The sequence below is a fragment of the Populus trichocarpa genome, chromosome 8, assembly GCF_000002775.5.
Source record: "Populus trichocarpa isolate Nisqually-1 chromosome 8, P.trichocarpa_v4.1, whole genome shotgun sequence".
NCBI classification, from domain to species: domain Eukaryota; kingdom Viridiplantae; phylum Streptophyta; class Magnoliopsida; order Malpighiales; family Salicaceae; genus Populus; species Populus trichocarpa.
This window is the reverse complement of record NC_037292.2, coordinates 2912058-2934130: the sequence shown is the minus strand read 5'-3', so window position 1 is coordinate 2934130 and position 22073 is coordinate 2912058. Positions and strand designations below refer to the sequence as shown.

General features: G+C 33.3%; 2 protein-coding genes and 1 non-coding gene across 6 annotated transcripts; 1 reads left to right on the top strand and 2 right to left on the bottom strand.

The window, feature by feature from the left end:
• Positions 1–2439: 2439 nt before the first annotated feature.
• On the bottom strand, positions 2440–4573 carry LOC127905695 (beta-hexosaminidase 1-like). Its single transcript, XM_052455497.1, has 3 exons — positions 4136–4573; positions 3574–3818; positions 2440–2939 (listed from the first exon to the last, which is right to left on the bottom strand). Exons 1-3 carry the CDS (start codon positions 4195–4197, stop codon positions 2932–2934), a joined length of 315 nt encoding a protein of 104 aa, XP_052311457.1. The 5' UTR covers positions 4198–4573; the 3' UTR covers positions 2440–2931.
• A 3704-nt stretch (positions 4574–8277) lies between these two features.
• On the top strand, positions 8278–8349 carry TRNAH-GUG (transfer RNA histidin (anticodon GUG)). The gene has a single exon. It is a non-coding gene; the product is annotated as a tRNA-His (tRNA).
• Positions 8350–9286: 937 nt separating this feature from the next.
• Positions 9287–19774, bottom strand: LOC7469799 (protein transport protein Sec24-like At3g07100). Of its 4 annotated transcripts, none has more exons than XM_024606545.2 (14): positions 19502–19774; positions 16646–17778; positions 16401–16539; positions 15453–15643; positions 14640–14747; positions 14338–14541; positions 13597–13828; positions 12832–12981; positions 12531–12687; positions 11849–11976; positions 11427–11749; positions 11156–11344; positions 10557–10831; positions 9287–9707 (listed from the first exon to the last, which is right to left on the bottom strand). In XM_024606545.2, exons 2-13 carry the CDS (start codon positions 17720–17722, stop codon positions 10598–10600), a joined length of 3132 nt encoding a protein of 1043 aa, XP_024462313.1. In that variant the 5' UTR covers positions 17723–17778; positions 19502–19774; the 3' UTR covers positions 9287–9707; positions 10557–10597. The 4 variants fall into 4 exon arrangements, with proteins under 4 accessions (XP_024462313.1, XP_002311138.1, XP_024462312.1 ...); XM_002311102.4 differs by having other exon boundaries at positions 9287–9699; XM_024606544.1 differs by lacking the exon at positions 9287–9707 and adding an exon at positions 9791–10249.
• Positions 19775–22073: the final 2299 nt, after the last annotated feature.

Here is a 22073-nt window from a genome sequence, read left to right as displayed (position 1 = left end):
AAAATTGGAGACCTTTTGAAAGAAAATTAAGGCGAAAATAAATAGACTGTACGTACCTCGACTGTAAAAATTTCATCTGGTATAATTTGCAGGTTTAAAAAAAAATGAAAATAGAAATTTCGTTTGTTTTTTTACAGTAAAAATAGAAAAGTAATGGTAATTTACCTAGATTTCTACTCAGCAGGCAAAAACTTTTCAAGCTTTGCTGCCTTTGAAAAAAATTCAATTAAGACAAGCAGAAACCAGGAGGAAATTTCGTGAATAATATATGCATCATATTATTAAACACACGCGCGAGGTTAGGACACCCTCACTCTATCAATATATTCAAATTTTAATGGCTTAAAATCGATCTCAGCTCTTAATCATAGGACGACAGTCGATCTACGACAAAAGCACAGGTACAGTATCATTTTATTTTTATGTTTTAAAAATATTTTTGAAAAAATTATTTTTTTTATTTTAAATTAATTATTTTTAGTGTTTTTAAAATATGCTTAATATAAAATATAATATTTTAAAAATAAAATATATATATTTCAATATATTTCAAAATAAAAATTATTTAAAAAAACAATATATTTCTCAGTTCGACCACCTGGTTTGGCCATGCCAGTGACCAGGAGGAGCTGGGGAAATTAAAGGGAGTCACCAGAAAAGCAAAATATACCAAGTAAATAAATGTGGGATGCCAGTGGATGGGCAGAAAAAGGAGGGAGCAGTAATTAACGTCACGAGGAAATGTTTGTGGAGTTGCTGCTGTTATTTAATAATCATTCAAGAATTCATGAGGATTCGTACAAGAAAGTTTGCATATATCCCTATCATCACCTTCAGGCATTTTGCTAGTATTCTGTTCTGCTGTATCGAACACCAGCCCAATTCTGCAGAAATCAATGCCATCTGCACTTCATCAACGTTTAACCATAGTTCTGATAACACCCTAATCGTCAAATAAAAGGAATTGGTAGTATATTTTTGGAGTCCTTTATGCTTTCCCATAGGCGAAGGCAAGAGATTAGGCCTGCTTGAAGCAAAGGTTTACTCGGCAATCAAGTATTCCAGTTATTTTCACCTGCTTTTCTATGTGTTGCCATGGCTTGTGGATGTGAAATTACTTTAAAAGGAAGTAGTCGCATAATTCTTGACTCGAAAGGTAGTCAATCATATATCTCGAGTAGAAGGTCTAGATGGGAAATTGGGAATAAAAGGAAAACCAACCACAGATTGGTCCTGAAACAGGAAAAAATGGCAGATGGGATAAGCTTTACCAACTTATGAGCAAATCTTGCCACTGTTATGTGAAAACTACACTTTGGTAATATATATGGGAAGAAGACACTCATATCATGGGCCACACATCAAGGAAAACATATTTCACAAGTGAGTTTTTGAAATTATTGTTTTTTTTTTTTTTTTTGTCAAATTAACACATTAAACTTAAAAATTTTGAGAATTGATACTCTTTGGAAAAAATTTGGTGAAATAGTATAGTTTGACCTTGCTATTTTTCTTAAACATGATATTAACTACATAATACGCTTTTGAAACGCGACAATTTTAGATGTCGTGTTTCATAAACGTGATATCAATTAAAATTTAAACAGATTGAACACTAACAAAAACTCAAGCGCTCCCTCTCTAAAAAAAACCCATTGTTTCCCTTCAATCTCTTTTAAAAAAACCCTTTAATCACTTACATTTTGCTCTTAAAACAATTAAAAATTAAACTTGTCCTAGTCTTTAAGCATCATTTGATGTTTTTGTGTTGAAAAATCCACCATTCTCTTTGTTATCATTACCATTGTTGTTGTTTCCGTTGTCGCCGCAGCAATTCTTTTAGTTCTATAAGTAAGGTAAACATATTGCATTGCTATTAATTTGTATTTGGTTTGGTTGAAATTAAATAATTGTTTAGATTGAATTAAGGGTATAGGGTGAATTTAGAATTTGTTAAATGAATAATTAGTTAGTTATATATTTTGGGATTAGTCAGATATTGTATTTAATTATTTTTTATTCATATATATATATATATATATATATATATATATATATTTGTTATATTTTGGATCCTAATCGTGAAATTTATCCGGAATCATCATACAACAAAATGGTAGGACCCAGTAGTCCTGTTACAATATCATGACAACTTTCGAAGTTTCATTTCATTACCCTGTGCAGCAAGTAAGATGGTTGTTGCACATGGATAAAGATGAAAAGCTCAGGCCCAGTGGTTCAGTTCAGGCAACAGTGATATCATGCTTCGCATCCATGACTTCTTGTTTTGTTGAATCAAGTTGTTCTCCTCGAGCAAGACCGCCGTTAGACTTTGATTTCTAACCTAGGACGGTATCCAGAAACTTGGGTTTTACTTCAGAGGTTGGACAACCTCACAGTATCAGAGCCTCGGTCGACGACATGTAAGGAAGAAGTTGATGCCAACGTGTGGATTTCAAACTAAGAATCAATACCACGTTGAATAACGGAGACCGTTCATTTTTTTCAAAGGAGTTGTTGCTATTTTTCAATTTTTATGGAGCATTTGACCAGTTAGCTAATAATTCAATTGACCATCCTATTTGATAGTAATTATTTTCAAAGTTTCTCTTCATTTTTCTCTTTTGCTGACAATGACAGAAAGACTTTACTTGCTGTCGCTCAGACCTAGTTCTAGACAACTGAAATTTCTGAAAGCTTTGTATGCGGGAATCATAAGAAAAATATTTTCCATTCATATGAAAACTTGATCCAGGAATAAAGAAATCAATTGCGTATGACAGACCCATAATTCTGAAAAGCCGGTTGCAGAAGGGACGTGCTGTCCCTGTAAAAAGCCAAGCACAGTGTAGGCAATATTTGCAGGAAAACCAATCACTGTTGAAGATGTATAGGAATCCGAGGGAGCTTATTGGCTTCAGATTGACATGCTCAGGAACCTGAATATAAAACAGCAGGAACTGGATCAAATTCATAAATAGAAATGGTAAATTACTCTTGCTCCAAACGCGCTCTATAAAATATAAATAACATAGAATGGACGAGACAACACCATGTGTAAGAGCCAAAAACAAGTATACAAGGAAATACTTTTGTAAGATTATAATTCAAATCCAAGCTCAACCAGGTCATTTCTCTCTTGCACACACACACGGACGTTGTTACAGATCATCCAAACATAACAAAATTGATTTAGTACAAGCAAGGAATTAAGGCTTACTTTCAAGCACAAACCATTAACTCATGTAAAAAACTGCATATTACCACAATGAATTGATTCAATCATCTGCAAAACTGTAGATCATCTCCGAAAAATCACTAATTTATTAAAACTCTGAAGTAGCCATCCATTTTAATGTGCCCTTAATCGAAGGGAAAGGGCTTTTCAGTTGACAAAGTTTGCACCTCCTATTCTTTCATATGGATGAGAGGACATCTATTGTAAATTTTAGAAGCAGGCTGAATTCTCAGCAACTTAATCAGAGGTTCCTGAAAATATGTTGAAAAACTCCATAGTAGACTTCATTTTCTTGACATCACTCTTGACGATGACGCATTTGACGATAGGTGTACCTGCTGCTGCTCGAGGCCATATTGTTCGGTGAACAACTGAAGCATCAGCTGTCTCTGCCCACATGCAAACTTCTCCTCCAATCACGAGCTCTTGAATAGAAGTATCATTTTTTCCTTCAAGTAGCTCAGCTTTGTAAACATCATCCCAAGGGGCATCTAGATGGTCCAGGTACAAAAAAACGCACCACTTATGCACTATAGTCCTTGGATTAAGGTTTGATGCAAATGTATTGAATGTTTCTTCCCTGAGAAAATGAAATAAAGATCTGTCAAATGTCTAGCACTAAATATCTCTAATTTGGGGAACAAATAACATGGATAAGAAATCTATTTCAACAGGTCATCTTGTCATGATAGGTCCATAGAAAGAAAATCCAAGAGCAAAACCAATTCTGAAGTGCTGGTATAAGTTTACATGATGTGGATTCAAACAGTTCTTATTGAATCCAAGATAAGATATTACTAACAAATATATCTTATTGAATCCAAGATAAGATATAATGCAAATTAACCAGCAGGTACCCTGCCTCAATACCAGGCACCTTTTTTCACCCACAAATACCTGGCACTTTGGCGATTCCCCGATTCCCATTTGCAAGCATGGCAACCATGATCTATTATCATCTAAGATCACCCAAATACTAAAAACGCATCAAAGCACATTAATAGGATACAATTACACAACTTAATTTTTATTAAAAGCATCAAAATACTGAGCAGAGCCAATCACTTTGTTTAATATTTTCATCTTTCATGCAAATCAGTTGAACTCAGGACCCTGCAACTTTCAAGTTTCTGCAATAAATGGTTATCAAACAGGGCAAAGAAAACGCCAGATGTTGGAAACAAAAATTCTATAAAAGCCAGGAGGACGTGATTAAACATCCCGCCCAACCAATTTCCAGAACACGCCCATCTTTTATGAGATCCTTTTTCGTGTAGTAGAAAACTACAAGCAGTACGGAATGTCCAGGACTAGCTGTATTGGAGTTCAACTGATCATTTGGGACTCCCGTCATTTGACGTGTCTAATTTCTTTAACTTATATGAGATTTATTTCTTATGTGAAAACCTAAAACGATAAGCCATAGAGATGGTATTGGACTTCTCCAAGTACAAGACGTAGGCAAAACAAATATTTTTGCCTAAGAACTTCCTACACAAGAGCACTAGTACGTGCTTGCATCAGAAATTTAAACTAATAACTGCACATGAGAATGGTCAAACAATGTCACCTTTAAGGTAAATTTTAAAGGTCATGTTTTTACCCATGCCCTTCAACCTATACTCTAGTGAGATATATTTAGAAGCTAAATTTTTAGAGCAGACTAGTTTGGAAATATGCATCATCACATATCAACTTATAAAGTGAAGAAAATGATAAAGCAAATGAGTTCAGGAACGTACCAAATGATTATATATATATTTGTCCAATTTGTAAATTAAAAAATAAATTCCAATTAAAATTTTAAAAATTAATATAGCAGCTTAACTTAGATTTTTAGTGACAAATAATCTGCCAGTTTAACTGACTATTATAAAATGGTCAGCGGGCTAACTAAAAAATTTAATAGTTCAAAAATATAATATTTAATTAAATATCATCTTTCTAAATTATGAATTAATAAAATATTATTGTTCTAAAACATGACATTCAAAAAATATATTATTTCTTCTAAAAATTTTGCTTTTATGCTAATTCACTGTTTTTTTTTCTAATTGCACAATTTATCCTTTAAATTCAGTATATTTTTTATTTAATATTAAGTAATTAATTCATTGTGACTTCTTGTTGTTGTAGATAATTAACTTTAGTTGTAGTGTAATGATTGCAGTGTCAAAGAATCAATTCAACTCAAAAGCTTAAGTTGTTAGGTGAGATTCTAAAATATGATTTATATTATTCTCTAACACATCCTCTCAAGTGAAAGTCCTTTGGACTTGAAACTTGCATAGACTCATATTACTTTGTGCTTAATTTTTATCAAATAAATGGGAATGATGAGATTCAAACTCATGACCGCTTGGTCATCAAGGCTTTGATACCATGTCAAAGAACTAATTCAACCCAAAAGCTTAAGCTATTAGGTGAGGTCCTAGAATATAATTTATATTATTCTCTAACATGCAGAGTGGGTTGACATGACAGACCTTAAGAACAACTTAAGAATCAGGAGGAACCTGTATCAGTACCGTGTTTTAATTTATAGTCAAAAATATTTTTTATTTTTTTTATTTTTTACATTAATATATTAAAATGATAAAAAAAACACAATTAAACTATAAAAATAAACACAACCTAGTTTTATAAAAGTGAGTGTTGAATTGGGTAAGTTTTGTTTTTTATGCATTTTTAAAGTATTTTAATTGAAAAAATATAAATTAATTATGTTAAAAATAAAAAATTATCTTAATATATTTTTAAAAATATTATACACCACAATTTCAAGCATTGGATCAATGACATATGATATCAATATATTCTCAACCATATCCTTCAGTTAATTTCAATTTATATAATTATTATGTAATTAATTTAAACTAAATTTATTTATTTATTTCATGAAAAATTAATTATTTACTAGTGCTTTTTTCATCATTTAACAAAATAAATCTTATAAATAATTATAAGTGATTCGTGTTTTTTTATAGATTCGGGTCCATCAAATGATACAATAAAATCATAAATTATTTTTAATTTTATATGAGAAAAAAATTACGTGCATGTTATATAACTATTTGAGAGTTATATATCAATTAAAATTGATTGATTAAAATGTTAAGAATGTAATTGGGACAATAAATAAATTCAGAATTTAGAAGATGTTTGATATAGTTTTTTTAGATGTTTTTTTAAATATTTTTAATTTAAAAAATATTAAATTAAATATTTTTAATATTGTCCGAAAATAATAACCAAAAACAACATGTTGAGTTGTATACAAGACGTGTCATTCTTGCCTTTTCGAAGGACAATCTCATCGAGTACATTTAATATTTGCCGGACATAATGAATATAAATGCCGCATATTAAACATGTATGGAATAAAACTAGATACATGACCCGCGCGATGCCGTGAGTTATTTTTTTGTATAAAAAATATTAAAAAAAATAAAAATTTAAAAATCTTGGGTTTTTCTGCAAAGCTATACCCAAAAATCTTGGGTATGGCTGCAATGTCTGATCTAAAAGTAATATTTATAATATTAATAATAAAATTAAACTTGCATGACCCAAGTTTAAGTGAACCTAGCTACAACACCGGATCCAAGAATATTGGATGTGGGTCTGGCTATAAGGTCGTGTTATAAAAGTGTGATAATTAAATAGATTAATTAAAAAAAAGAAAAAAATCAACAGAAAGGAAAAAAACCTAGTGAAGAAAAAGAAAAAAAAATTGAATTAACTGGGTTAACCCATCAAACCAAGTTAACCTGTCAAGCCCAGGATACGTGTCATGAAAGTATGAAAGTCTGATAATTAAATAGAAAGAAAATTAACTTTAACAAACAAAACTAAATGAAAAAAATAACTCGTCAAATCAGGTTAACCCATCAAACCCGAGATCCGTATCATGAAAATCTGATAACTAAATAAAAAAATTTAACATTAAAAAACTAAATCAAACAAAAAAAATTCATTAAAAAAAATTAAAAAGAAAAAAAAGGCTAATACTGTAGTAATCCATAGTGTTTTTGTTTTTTTTTTAAAAAGCTACAAAGCTAAGTTCTCAACCAGCTCAATATATAAAAAAAACCAACAAAGACTATTTAAAAAAAAAAGAGTCAATTTTGGGTAAAATAAATGAAAAAAAAACATGTAAAAAAAAGGAAACAAAAGCGGAAAAAAAAACACGTGGGGAAAGCTACAGTGTTTTAAAGAAAAAAACAAAAAAAAAAATTTGTAAAAAATGACAATTTTGGAAAAAAAGAAAAACAAATAAAAACAATAAAAAAAACATGTGGGGAAAGTTAAAGCTAGATTATCAGCTAGCTCAATATTGAAAAAATAAATTCGATAAAGATAATTTTTTAAAAAAATATGTGGTGAAACACTGCAGCAAAACAAAAACTATGTAGGGGAAACACTGTAGCAATCCATATTTTTTTTAAAACAATTACAAAGCTAAATTCTCAACCAACTTAATATAAAAAAAAATAAAATCTACAAAAACCATTTTGAAAGAAAAAAAGAATAAATAAATCATAAAAAGAAAAAAAAAACAATGAGAATATTATAGCAATCTATAATGTTTTAAAGAAAAATACTACATAGTTAAATTTTCAACCAGTTCAATATTTAAAAAAAAATAGCAAAGATAATTTTAGAAAAAAAAAAACAGAAGAAGAAGTAAATTTTGGGTAAAAAAAGAGGAAAAAAAAACATGTAAAAAAAAAAAAAAGCAAAAAAAAATTTAACTACTACAAGAAAAAAAAAACGCTAAAGTGAAAAACCTACACGTTTTAAAATATATTCTATAATACATAAATAAAAAGCCAAAGACTGCTCCTTAAAAACAAAAAAACTAGAAAAAGTTCTGAAAAACTGCATCGATTTCAATCTTCAATCTACAAACTATGAATTATATAGAAAAAAATCCAAAATCAAAGAATTGAAAGTTTTGAAGATTATCAGATCTTCAGGGAGGAAATTAAATTAATAAATAGGACTAATATACAATTCTGATAACCGGCTTACAACCTGTGGCTGTAGTTTAGTGGTAAGAATTCCACGTTGTGGCCGTGGAGACCTGGGCTCGAATCCCAGCAGCCACACTACTACTTTTTTTCTCCTTTGCCAGGCTAAAAATCTCAAGAAGACCTCAGTTTTACTCCTGAGTTTTTTTAAATTTTCATTCGTCAGAAGACCTGACACCGTTGGAAAAGAATTCCTATTCTTTGGCCAGGACTTTTATCCATCTTTAAAACATCAGATCCATATTTCCATCAAAATTATACTTTTATTTTGTAAAAAAGATATCATTTTATAGATAATTTAACTGTTTTCATCAAGAAATTCTAACGAAAGTCATAATTAAGAAATTAAAATAGTTTGAAAGTAAATTTAATTAAAAAATAGTTCAGATGCAAAATTAACATCACTCTAATATTTTGAGGATGTATTTTCATTTTCCAACTTCAATTTGTCTATCTCATTTCTTCATAAAAATTAGAAAATATATTTATTTCTTAAATTTTCTAACATCTTTTCAATTTCTTTATTAGATATATTAATTTTATTGAGCTGAAAACTAGAAAGTCTTATATATCTAAAATTGAAATTGACCAATATATAAGAGGATTTTCTTAATGTAAATAATGAAATAGGTTTCCATGGCATATTAAGAATGCGTAAAAAACATATATCGAAGATTTTCTCAGTATCTAAGATCTAAATTAGAACTTGGTTGGGAAAGAGACAATATTTTTGGGCAATTCACCATTAATTCTACTATTTTAATCTTTTTCTTGACACTCATTTTTTTAAAATAAAATATCTAAAAATCGATTCATTAACAATCGATGTAAAACTTTCATTGCATCGCAAAGACCCATGAAAAGGTAGGAAAAGGCAAAAACAATAGGAAAAAAAAAATCAAATGACAACCTTAATTTAAAAAAAAAAAAATCAAATAAACCGGGCAAATACCATTAAAAAAAATCAACCATGAAAAGGTAGGTGGAAAAAAGCAACCAAAAAAAAAAAAACAAATGACAGCCTCAAATTCCTTGAAAAAATAATCAAATAAACTGGACAAATACCATAAAAAGGATTTTGTTTTCACCAAATTGCTTTTCTAACTCTAGTTTAATCTCTCTCACAAAGGTGGTTTTTCTAACACTGGTGTTTGAATGATATTATTGGCTTATAAAAAAACCAAAGAAAAAAAAAGGCATGTGCTGTTCTGCTCATTACCTTTGAAAAACATCTTCAGAAGCACATAAACTTCACAATTTCTTGAGCTTCTCCAGAAGTAGGAAACTCCTGTTTTGAGTACGATCATCAGCCTCTTCTGAAGCTGGAAGCAAATTTCATAACTGTCCACTTGATTTACAATTGGGACGAATTGTAAAATTTCAATGACAACACCTTCCCTTGGATCTGATCACAGCTCTGAATCCATTCTGGTTTCCTTGCACGAAGAGGACATATGGCCGGGGTGAGGGGTATTATCTTGCAATTCTAAAATAGATCGATCCATAAACAAACAGTAACTATAGGAACAAGCATTGCTTTTAAAACACAAAATAATAAAATTGTTCCGAAGCACGAGTTATACAGTTCTTTAAGCAAACATAAAACATCTCTCCGAATAAATAAATGCCTAATGGACATTCAAAACTTTGAGTGCAGAAAAAACTGGGGATATAACACAACTATAACAGTTGCTGATGATTTACGTCATCAAATACCAAAAAAAAAAAAGATACTGTTTTGCTTTTCAACATGAAAACCGGGGCTACAAACTAATCACTATAGTAAATCTCCTCTAATTATTGAATATTGTGAAAGGCCAAACAAATGGTAGCTCTAAAGTCTATCAGGCGACCAGTCCAACTCAACCATCCACAATACTGACGGGAAGCCATGGTCATGTGCTGATTAATTATGCTTTTCGAACAAAAGGTTTCATTTCTCTAGAGGTGTGGCACAGGCAAACCAACAATAAAACCCCTGCATAATGAAAGCTGTCAAGTTTTTGCAGGAAAGAATGAACGTCAAATTTAGAAACCATGCACCTAAGAATTCCAAGACCTCAAAGAAGAAGAAGAAGAGTGGAAAATGTAAAGCAGTAATTCCCCTTAGAAGAAAGTGGATGACATTACGCACCAAAACAACTGCATAATTTACGCCTTATCTTTTGCCCATATTGAACAAGCACACATGTAGCCACTATTTTCATGCATGTCCTAAATGAGAACTGTTGTGTGCGCACTGGTGGGTAAATCATGTCAAAATAATTTCAAAGAAGTAACCTTACAATGAAATTAGTGGAAAACAGAAAACACCACTGGCTGCAATTTATGCATTTTGTTGGACCTGCCGATGTATTTGCACCATCCACTCACTATAACCACTGGTACCCCCAATCTGGTCCTCCACAAAATTTGTGAGAAGAAAGAAACCTTCTCTGGGCTGTTCACCTTGTCTCACAAGATTGCAAAGCTGATAATATGAAGGATCACTCTCTCTTAATTTCCTAAGCACCCCCATTAACTTTCTTGACATTTCAGTATCATGCTTACCGAAAGAAACCTGATTAGCACACAGCATAAAAGGAGGTTAGTTACAGTCCCGTGATGAAGCAGCTAAGCAAATGAAAGGTTAACTAAAGAACATTAAATGAATTAATCTACAAACTGCTAGGTAGTTTATTGCCCACTCTTGACTTTTGATGGACATTTTTTGGATATGCATACACTCAATGGAGCTCAAGTAAAACAAGGTCATGTTAGACCCTCAAAGCAATGTTGAAGAGCAACAGCATCCTTTTTACACAAAATGGTAAATGATGCAGGCTCAGAATGATTGTGAAAAGGGCCTTCATGTAACCTAGAATAGGATAGAGACAGTGCACACCTTGGAGAACTCAGCAGCAGCATCTTGTCCAAGTAAATTCATTGCTAAATCAGGTGAAAGCATTCTACCAAACCATACAACAAAGCGAAAACCGTCATCATAGACATAAAGGCCTCTGGAGTCTAAGCTCTCGGCTGTCAATGGTAACCTTTTCATGATGTTTTTGAATTCGTCAGTTTGTGCAGATGGCTGCATTAATGCAATGGGAGATCCACCATTAGTGTTATGCAAAAATATCAACAGTACTGCAGGATACAGGAAATACTTTTACCTTCAAAAGATATTCATCTACTCGTATCAAGCTAGGGTATAAAAGCTTCAACAATTTTTTTACAGGTAACGCCATCATAGTGAATCCTGCTGCACAGCGATCATCAAGTTGAACATCAGCGTAACCTCCCCGGAGAGCCGCTGATTTACTAAGTGCTAATCCATACAAAGGCAATAACTTCAGAGATTCTGGATATATCATTCTGCCTCCCAAGCGATGTTGAACAGCATATAGATTTCGAAATTCTCTAAGAGCTTTCACAATCCTCAACTGTACAGAGCTTCGTGCATCTTCCAGCTTGTGGGACAATGATTTCTCGATTGCTGCAAATTAATTAACTTCGTTAGAAGAATCATAATGGTCACCTTATCCCAATTTCTAAAATCACAGTCATCAATGAAATATGTCCAGATCAAACCCACCTAGCCTGGCAAACAAAGACACAATAGCACCAGCATCAGCCTGGCGGTACATCTCCCCCAAATCTGTAACCACAGGCACTGCTGCTGTGTGTACTCTGATACGCCTCTCTCCACATGAAGCAGTGTATCTTTTGACAGTTAAGAGAACTTCCGTAAACCTGTTCTTTCATACTCAATAATTCTACTGTACCATATTTGACTTAGAAGACTAATATAACCCAACGTGAATAGAGATGGCTAATCCTTGCAAAATGCTAAAGTGAAAAGAAGGATTGAACATACCATGAGTCCAGCATAGGATCGTACAGCTAAATCTAAAAAAATTCAATAAATTGTCTCACAATGACGAGGAAACTTAATCTCACTGAGAAATAATGAGATTAATACTATATACCTTTAAAAAATGAGCCCCATGGTTTTAATGTCAAAAACTATTGCATAGATAAATGCAATCCCATTAACAGTAGATGGTTATGACACTTGTATAGAAATCTCTTTTCTCATAATTTTGACCAACTTGGATGAATCAGCAAACAGCTCAGAAAGAATTGACTTTCGGGTGATATAGGAAACAATCTATGCATGATGACTCGATTTCTTATGGGAGTTCATAGTAAACATGTGCAGATGTATGAAACTCTGATGCAAAATTAGCTTCACATAATTCTGCTCAAAAGGATACAGCAAAGCAACTTGGAAATATACCGTCTGACTTGTGAGTAATGTCTCTTCAAGTGACAACTGCGCCCCGTATGCTTTGTCACAATCAACAGCTGGAAGCGCTAACAAATCAGTGGACCTTAGCATGAAGTTCCCATGGTAAGATGTAAACCGAATACCTGGAAGCACATAGCAATAGAATAAGGGTGTGGAATCAACTTTCCATCCATCGACAAGACCATACAACAACCAAAGATGTATTCATACGCTAGTATGTGTGCTCTAAAATATAGAAGGTTTTGGAAGAAATGTCAAGGACAAACCTTTTCCACATCTTATGCGCATGACAGCTTCCCAAGCAGTTTCTCTTGTAAGATCTCTAGCCAACTCGCGTCTCAACTTCTCTCCATGAGAGGCTGACTGGAAACTTGGATAGTAATATACCTGCCCTCCAGAATATTTTGCTAGAGCTCCTGTAAAGGGAGATGAAAATAATTTATAACAATTGTCGATATTTAACTGACATTGATAAAACTGTTAAAAGCATCATTTAAGAACAAATGACCAAATGAATGAGACAGTTATAATGTTATATAGCAAGAAACAATCAGCAAAACAGTCAGGATTACAAATGTGAAGATCTACTTTTAAATCAATTAATAAATGTTTCCTTACATAAGCCCAAGACACTCACAGCATAGCTAAGCACACGTGCAAGGCCTATCAAATAAAAGAAAAATTGAGACCCTCGGTATAGCAAGTATCAACCCTAACTAAACAACCCATATATGCACTGCTCTAAGTGTGTGTTTGGTAATGCAGTTGAAAGTGCATTTGTAAAGTGCTTTTTGAAGTCCTTTTTGATAATTTTGACATCCTTGTATCAAAACCACTGAAAAGCACCTTAAAAGGCATCAATTTGGTGCTTTTTCATACAAATTACACTTTGAAAAGATTAATTTTCTAAGAGATGGAAAAGAAGTTCTGTTGGCCTGTTAAAGAAAATCATAGAAACAAGCAAGATTAATTTTCTTTTCATTTCATTATTTCTTTGGCTGATAACAAGCAAGCTAAGATAAATATTGTACCTAAGGAGGCTATGTCGATATATTTATCACTGAAGGCATACACATTAACTCCTATCTGGTACTTGGTACATTCAGCAGCCATGTTTTTATAGAATGGATCTTCTGGAGTTCTTAAAGCATGCTCTTTATCAGTTCCGTAAACACGAAGATCATCTCCACGCAACTTTAAACGGCCTACACCAAGAGATGGCATTGTATTCTGAAAAATAAGCAGTTTCCCACCAAGCTGGCTCTGCAGAGAGAGGAAGGTGTTGATGAAAAAATAAATGGATGGCCAAAATACTTGAGAAAGGAAAAGCAATCAACAGTTATATTCCCAGCAGCAGCAAACTACACAGAATCCTGATAAATATCTAGCAAAGGTAACCAAAAGGTCAAATTCTATTTTAAAAATTAAGACTGGCACCTATTTGAGATTTAATCAAAATCATTTCTAGAACGAAAACAAAATTCATTCCTGCAAAAAACCATTACATTATGCCTCCATTAATTGACCAAATGAAAAAAAAAAGGCAGAGGAACAAATGATATCAAAAGGCCCAAAAATTATAACCGCTGTCAGGTTCTTTCATCGCGAATCTTTGGTGAACCTCATTACCCTCATCATCAACTCGTTTCCAACCCCCTTTTCAAGCAATTTCTTACCCAATAGGAAATTATATTTGAGCAGCATGTAGGAATATTTAATCAAACCAATAAATGTATAAATGAAGTTAGGAGCAGTGAAACAGAATAACACACCATAACCATGAAAGCTGCTTTTACAGCAGGGCCAAGAGCAGACTCCATATTCATATTGTCCTGAAACATGGAGGGTAAGCTATCGAGAAAAGCTTCCACCACAAGCCTTGACTCGGACAAGTTAACGAGGAGATCATCTGGCAAGGGAACAAATATGTCATCCAGATCTGTGACCACCATCATTTGAGGCTGTGTCAATGATGACTGCACCCAAAAATCCCACAATACATTCAGCTAATTGTTAGTGGAAAGAAAAGAAAACCTCAATAGCATAAGCTTCCATCTGATTATACAGAACTGACCTTCATGTTGTAAAAATGTATCGCGCTGTCAAAGGTGATAAACCCAACCTGTGTTCTGGGAAAGCCTGGTAACTCATCCAAACAGGACTTGATAGTTTGGGCCACAACCTGCATAGGGAACTCAAATGTAAGTTTTAATTAAGAAATGCAAGAATACACATGGGCACAAACACTGCACAATGGTGGCCCTAGTTCTCAGGTCAGATGCCTTCCTCAAAATTACCCCAAAGAGTAAAGGTGAATAGACCTAAAGAACTTTTGAATATATCAATTAGAAGAATAAATACAAAGTGGCCAAGACTTATCAATCAATCATCCTTTGAAATCACCATTTTTAATAGGAATCCTGCAAGCCTTACTTTCACTTTTTTTCTCCGCTGTTCATTTCTCTGACAGTAACCACATGCAAATCATTCTCTTTTATATAGCGCCACCTACTGACCCAGTTTTTGGATCATTCCCTTTTCTCAACCATATTTAGGAGAGCACACATCAAACCACTTGCAATAAGTATATGGCCCCACTACACAAATTCTAGAATCTGCAAAGAGGGTGTTGGCCGTGATCTGGTAGCTGACCAATAAATGGACTGCATACCACTCAAATAATAATCCTCATGTGTTGTCTATCATGTATTAGACAGAACAGCCTCCACATTTACTGTTCGAATTTAAGAATCAGCTGGTACAGAAGCCATGGGGCAAAATCTGGAAGAATTGGCTTCAACAATACCACTTCTATCTCCAAGCGAGCGTGGAGACATCAATCAGAAAGAAATAAAGATGTATTAGAGCATTAGCTGGAAGAACTTACCTCAATCATACCACTTCTAACAGCAGATACTGAAACATCAATGAGAAAGAAATATAGTGGTGGCATTGGAGGCCGCACCATATATTCAGTTGGTGCAACAAAATCCACACTACCCTTTATAAGCTCAGGTCTCTGGTTCAAATCAATTCTCCTGCCAGTGGCATCTAGCTGAGCAAAATAGTCTCCAGGAACTGAATATGAGTGTTAAACCATGTCAGCAAATACATTAGCAAAAACAATGAATGGAGAATCTAGAAAGAAAACATGTGCACCTATTTATCAGAATTGAAAGGAAACAGTCTCATGCCCAGAAAAAGAGGGGAATGAATAAAAAAGAAATCCACAAAAAAAAGAAGAAAAAAACCAATTAAACATGTGCATTTTTTTTCATTTTCTGCAATTACAGCCAGTCTCCAAAGGCAAAGAAAAAAAACGTTGAGGAGAGAGTGCAAAAGCCACAGTAAAGAGTTCCATATACAGAAATATTAATGCACGTAGCTAGTGCAGCTTTTCAATTCCCAGTCTTGGAATTCATGGCATTTTACGTGTACATATTGAAGAATACTCCCAGCAAAGGATCACCTAAACATCATTCAACAGCAAGCAGTTTGGTGAGGTGAACCCAACAATAAGCTGGGAAAGCTAAAACACTCAGCAATTATTATGCCAATTGAACCAAAAAAAGTAGTTTTCCTTTTACATTACAAATCAGCAACAAGTTGTCCAAAGTTTGAATGTAGAATTCATTGCCCATAATTTGTTTTCATACTACTTGCAAAAAGAAGACTAAAATCTTAAAGCATATATTTAGTATCAACTTTTAGCAATAGGCAAGATCCAACAGAATACTCAAGGACACGGATTGCAAACATGTTCCCTTTGTAGGGTCCCTAACATCACCAAATAGTATGTCATATCAGCGTCCTTTAGAAGGTACTTCAGATTTACCATCATTAAGCAGAGCACAGATGTTGCATCGCCACTTTCTTCCAGAATCAGTAAATGTCACATAGGGATTTACATACGTGCGACATCTTCTACAACGAATAATGCCAGTTGAGACAAAATTAATTACTGGTACCTCCTCCTGTAAAGGAACAACAATGGCCAAGACAGATTAGAGGAATTATCAAACAAGCAGTAAACAAAGCATATCCAGATTGCCATTTGACTTCAATTTCACAGAAACTAACCCCATCTGGTGCTTCTGCAAGAGGGCAAACAACTGCTCCAAGAGGACAATGCCACCTTGAGAGCAAAGATTGAGAACTTGGAATAGCAGAAGTGGTAAGCCGAAGATATCTAGGATTGCAATTCATGGAGTATGCTTCTCCCAGCGAATTTGGCTCCACATCACCATCCAATGGCCTCGGCAATGCTTTTGGATCAAGCCCTGAATCTATTGTGCCAGGAACAGATCCGATAGAAAGTGATCCGAAATCTTCAGCCAACCCTTGGATGCCACCTATAGGAGGTGCAGAGCCTGGATGTTGGATTTGATCCCTGGAATGCAATCCAAAAGGGGCGGCTATTGGTGGAGGTTGAGCAAAACCTCCTTGCTGAGGATGAAAAGTGGGAGGTGGTGTTGGTGTGGGTGCTGCATAACTTCCTTGTTGAGCTTGAAAGGGGGCCATTGGAGGAGCTTGTGAAACTGCATTTGCCTGCTTTACATATCCTGGCAAGGGTGGCTGCAAATTGGCCCTGGAAGCAGAATAAGATGAATCCATAGAGGAAAAAGGTGGCTGAAAATTTGCCCTGGAGCCAAAAGATGATGAATCTGATGGCAATTGAGGATTATTTGCTCTTGATGGCGGAGATCCCATTGGCACTGCATGTACTTGTGGCTGAGGATGAAAGGAAGCCGGAGATGGCACTTGACCTGCAGGAGATTGAAATGGTGGTTGGCCAATGGGTGGAGCTCGGGGTGGTGGAGCTTGATGAGCAGAGGGAAATTGTGGTGTTGGATAACGCTGGAAGGGGGGTCCACCGATGGGTGTGACATATGCTGTTGGTGGAGAAATCACAGGAGGATCATTAAACCTAGCAGGGAGATTGTTAGGCCTGAACCCAGAGGCCTGTGGTCCAACTACAGGTCCAGATGACACAGAAGGCATGGCGTTTTGGGGAGGTTGAGCTGGGGGTCTAAAGCCTGAGGCCTCTGATCCCACCACCGGGCCAGATGCTGAAAATGGTGTTGTTGTAGGAGGAGGAGCAGCAAAAGGTGAACCGGTCAAGGGGAAATTTGGACGACCAGGATTTTCAGTCCCCATGGTTTTCAACAAAACAATTTTATCTGCTCAGGATGATTACGCTTCCATAGCTAAACCTGCCAGAACAAGCAATAGAAAAGTTGCGATACTCTTAGACATAATCACAAAAGGCAGTACAGCTAAACTAGAAATACATAGCACTTTAGAAATGTTGAAGTACAAGCAATTCAGTTGATGAACTCAGGATGCATCAATCAAAGTCAAACAAAACCAGAAGACATAACATTTATGTTGAGCAACACAGGGGACCATGTAAAGAGTTATTTGAAATACTCTAACCACTGCAGAAGAGAAGAAAAGATAACGACTGCAAATGACAACTTTTAGACAAATAATTTTGCAAGGAATTGATTGGTCCAATTTTTAAATTTTATTGACATGGATGTGAGCTGTGTTTTATTTTGTAGACTAAAGAGAATGAATAGGACTTCCTTCTTTGCATTTCAGCAATTCAGACCATTGAAAGTATAGTGCTTTCTCCAACTAGCATTTCATTAACTTTATTGGTGTGAAGCTAGAAGAGCTTAATGATTGTTGATTCATATTTTACAAGTTTATATCTGCATTTCAATTCATGAATCCCCAAACCCCTTGAATCCTACAGCCCTAAACCTGAGACATCCCTGCGTCAAAAAGAGCACAGCAATCCTGCATAATATGAACTAAAAACGCTCCTCTTAACACAACCAAACTGAAGCATGATAAAGAAACCAAAAAATTACCCTATTACATGCAACAACTTCGACAAGCAGTAAGTTTTTACTATTAACTTACTGTCAAATTCCACTCCACCCAAATGCTCCAATGCCACTTCTACATAAGATATCACGGTCTTGTCCCATCCCAAACTCACTAAATGCATCATCAATAAATCCTCCTACATGATTAGGGGTAACAAGGCTCTCTGGAAATTGTCAAAGACAAAAACCCCTATCCAAATGTCCCAACCATCAAACAACATGCACATGACTGTGGTAGATTTAAATAGTTTTTACAGTACAATCTCTTTGTTTCACGAGTATTCCACCGACCTAGTTTGTATTAAACATAATAATCATTTATTCTCGTTGCTTTCATCTCTTTACCACAATTCTTTCTCCTCTTTATTCTTTTTTTGCTGAATAAATGGAAACTCTGTGCAAACTTAAATCACGTGATAAGTTACTCATAGTAACTAATAAGATCAAGATATCTCAAGATGAAAAATCTATTTCCAACAAGGATCACCTTTCCATTAGACAGCCTATTAGCTACATCTTCGAGTTGGGCCAGACTCTTGCAATGTAAGTCATAAATAATCTTGTACCTCATGAAATATTAGAAAAACATCAAACAATAAATACTATTTCAAAGGCAACACTCCCATCGCCCACTTAATTAATAATTAAGATAAATTCTTAAAGATTAAAACCCTGATATTTGCTCAAGCTTCGTAATTCGGACTTCAAATACATAATAACAAAAGAAAATCTATTGAGCCCGGCTACATTAAGACATCGATAAAGCACATGCAATTGAAAACTCAGCGAGAATTGCCTATCTTTTCTCAATTAAAACAACAGCACAGTTGACAAATCAGGGCAAGAATCGCGAGTTTTTTCTTTGTAATTCAATTCAATATCACAATAACACACACTTGCAACAACAAAACAAATTGATAAATTGCTATTAACGGTCAATTATTTCACATCTTTCAAAAGATCCAATGGCAGATACAATTCCTTCCCAATTCCTCTATAAAATTCATCAAAATTGAGATACAGCAATAGAGATCCTTACCGAAAAGTTCAAGCTCTCGAATCGCGCGGGGGACCGTACTCGCAATCGAGCAAGATTCAAACACCAAATCCGCGATGCTAAAGAGAGAGACAGCTAGACAAGGTGAAGGAGAAATAGAGATTGATTTGATTGAGAGATTGTGAAAAGGAACCCTAGATAGATCCAATCAGAAGAAGGGAGAGGAGAGGAGAGGAGAGGGCAGAGAAGACAAGAAAGAAATTGGTGTAAGGAAGAGAGTGGTATCAAAACACAAAACTCTTGCGATAGTGTGGTATTAGGAATTCGTTTTACTGTGTTTGTGTTTTTGTTTTAAAGTATTTTAGAAGAAAATTAAATATATATATTTTTTAATTTTAAATTAATATTTTTTTATTTTCAAATTATTTTAATTTAATGAATTAATATAAAAAATAATTTAAAAAATATATATTATTTTAATACATTCTCAAATAAAAAATATTTTAAAAAATAAATGTTACCATTATTTAAAAATAACATATAATATTTACTAATCTCCTTTCTGATGTTTTTTCCTTTAAAAAATAATTTTGAGTACTATTTATTTGTGCTTAAATGGATCTCAAATCTATATTTATTTTCAATTGAGTTCTTTATGTATTGACATTTCTTGATCGAGTCTTATGTGGAAATGAAAACAGTGTATATTGTGCAATAAAAAACACCTTTTGGGGATGATCTGATATTTTACATTAAAATATTGGGAATATTTTAAATGAAGAGACCTGAATGAGGAGTGCAGAGTGCTTTAGGGATTCAATTAAAACTACTGGTTTAGGGACTAAATTGAGGTTTAATTCGTAAATCGAGGCACTGTTGAGGTTTGCGCACAAATTGTCGATAGTTTTTCCTTTTAAGAATTTTGCAAGTGCTGATTTTTCAGCCAGCATGGTGCCGGTGAATGCTTTTTGACAGAAAAAAATATTAAAATCAAAGAAAATGGAACTGCTGCAGATAGGAAGTGTTTGTTATTGTGTTGGACGTTTTCAAAAAATTTAAAATTTTTTCTGTTTTAAATTAAATTTAATATTTAATATTAAAATAAAAAATTAATTTTAAATTATTTTAATATACTGATATTAAAAATATTTTAATCTATTTTTGAGTTAAGAAAACTTTAAAAAATAATTATTAGTACAATATTAAATGCGTTTTTAGTGCCCGTTTTGAGCTACAGTTCAATCTATTTTTTATTAAAACTCTATTTGTTTGCAGGAAAGTTGTTTTCTTTTGGAAACTGAATTCCTGGAAAGCAAATTATTTTCTGATGTTTGGTAGTGTTATGGAAAATGAACTGGAAAACACTTCCTAGTATTTAGTTATGTTATGGAAAATGAATTGAAAAATAATTTATTAATGAATTTTTTTTTTTTCAAGTTTATCTAATATATATATATAATATTTAATATAAATATTTAATCACTTACAATAAAAGAATGAAATCTAAAAAGTATGATGATGAATTTTTTTGTTAAATCCTATATTCATACATAGTTTATTTTATAAAATATAACTATATATGTCATATCATATTATAGAGAAATAACCTTATGAAATATGTTTTAAGTAAAACCTATTAATATATATTTTTTTGGTTTTAAAAGCTTAAAATAAGTTTTTTTTCATATGAAGAAAGCCAAAATAGTTTATGGTAAGAGTTATATATTTGGGTTTTTTTTTTTTTGTTAGAAGAATTTTTTAAAAGATAAATAGATACAAAAATATTTTGATGGGTTTTTTGAATAAATATTAATTTTTTTTATACGGGTAAAGGCAATTATCCCTTTAATATCCCTTTAGTATATATCAAATAAGCATCAAGAAATAAATATAAATATTTAACATCAAACATAGTCATGCATAAATATTAAGTTTCGATGTCATATACATACATATTAGTTCAAATTACAAGCATAAACATGCTAGACCAAATTAAACAAGTAAACATACTTGTCAAATAACAAACATAGTCTGAACCCAAATTTTGAACATAGTCAAACCATCTTAGCAAGTTGGCCGGTAGTAGTGTTGGTTCACAAAATTCTAAACCCAAATTTTCCTCAAATTAGTATTTTTTGCTATAAATGTTTTTGCCAACATTTCATTTTGGACCAAGTGATCAAATGCATCCCCGAAAGTGATCTCATCAAAGCCTTCAATTTTCATCATTTCTGTATACAGCGCATTAACATCAAGTTGATTTTTGCTGAGGCTTTGAATTGCAAATGCTACATCTCCAATCTATTTAAACAACTTTTCAACACCATCATCTTCATACGTTCGATTTCTCTTCCTATGTTGCCTCTTTTGTGTACTAGAGGAAGATGTCTCTTTTCCCTTAAAATTTTCTTCATATTCCCCTTCATTTTCAATTGAAATTGATTGCTCTTCAGTGTTCTCTTCGAAGTTGACATCATGACAATGATATCTGATTCCCTAAACAAACAAGGTCTTAAAATATATTATTTAAGACCATAACATTCAATTTCTCGATGATAAAACCATTTTGAAAACTATACAATTCATAAGTTCACAACGATCAATAGACATTGCG

Coding starts and splice junctions, on each gene's coding strand:
- LOC127905695 (XM_052455497.1), bottom strand. CDS start 4,197: ATGATAATAGATCATGGTTGCCATGCTTGCAAATGGGAATCGGGGAAT. Junction 3,819..4,135: donor GGGAATCGCCAAAGTGCCAG/GTATTTGTGGGT, acceptor TCATTTTCTCAG/GGAAGAAACATTCAATACAT.
- LOC7469799 (XM_024606545.2), bottom strand. CDS start 17,722: ATGGGGACTGAAAATCCTGGTCGTCCAAATTTCCCCTTGACCGGTTCA. Junction 11,977..12,530: donor TATTTCCAAGTTGCTTTGCT/GTATCCTTTTGA, acceptor AACTGTCAAAAG/ATACACTGCTTCATGTGGAG. Junction 10,832..11,155: donor CTGCTGCTGAGTTCTCCAAG/GTGTGCACTGTC, acceptor TGTGCTAATCAG/GTTTCTTTCGGTAAGCATGA.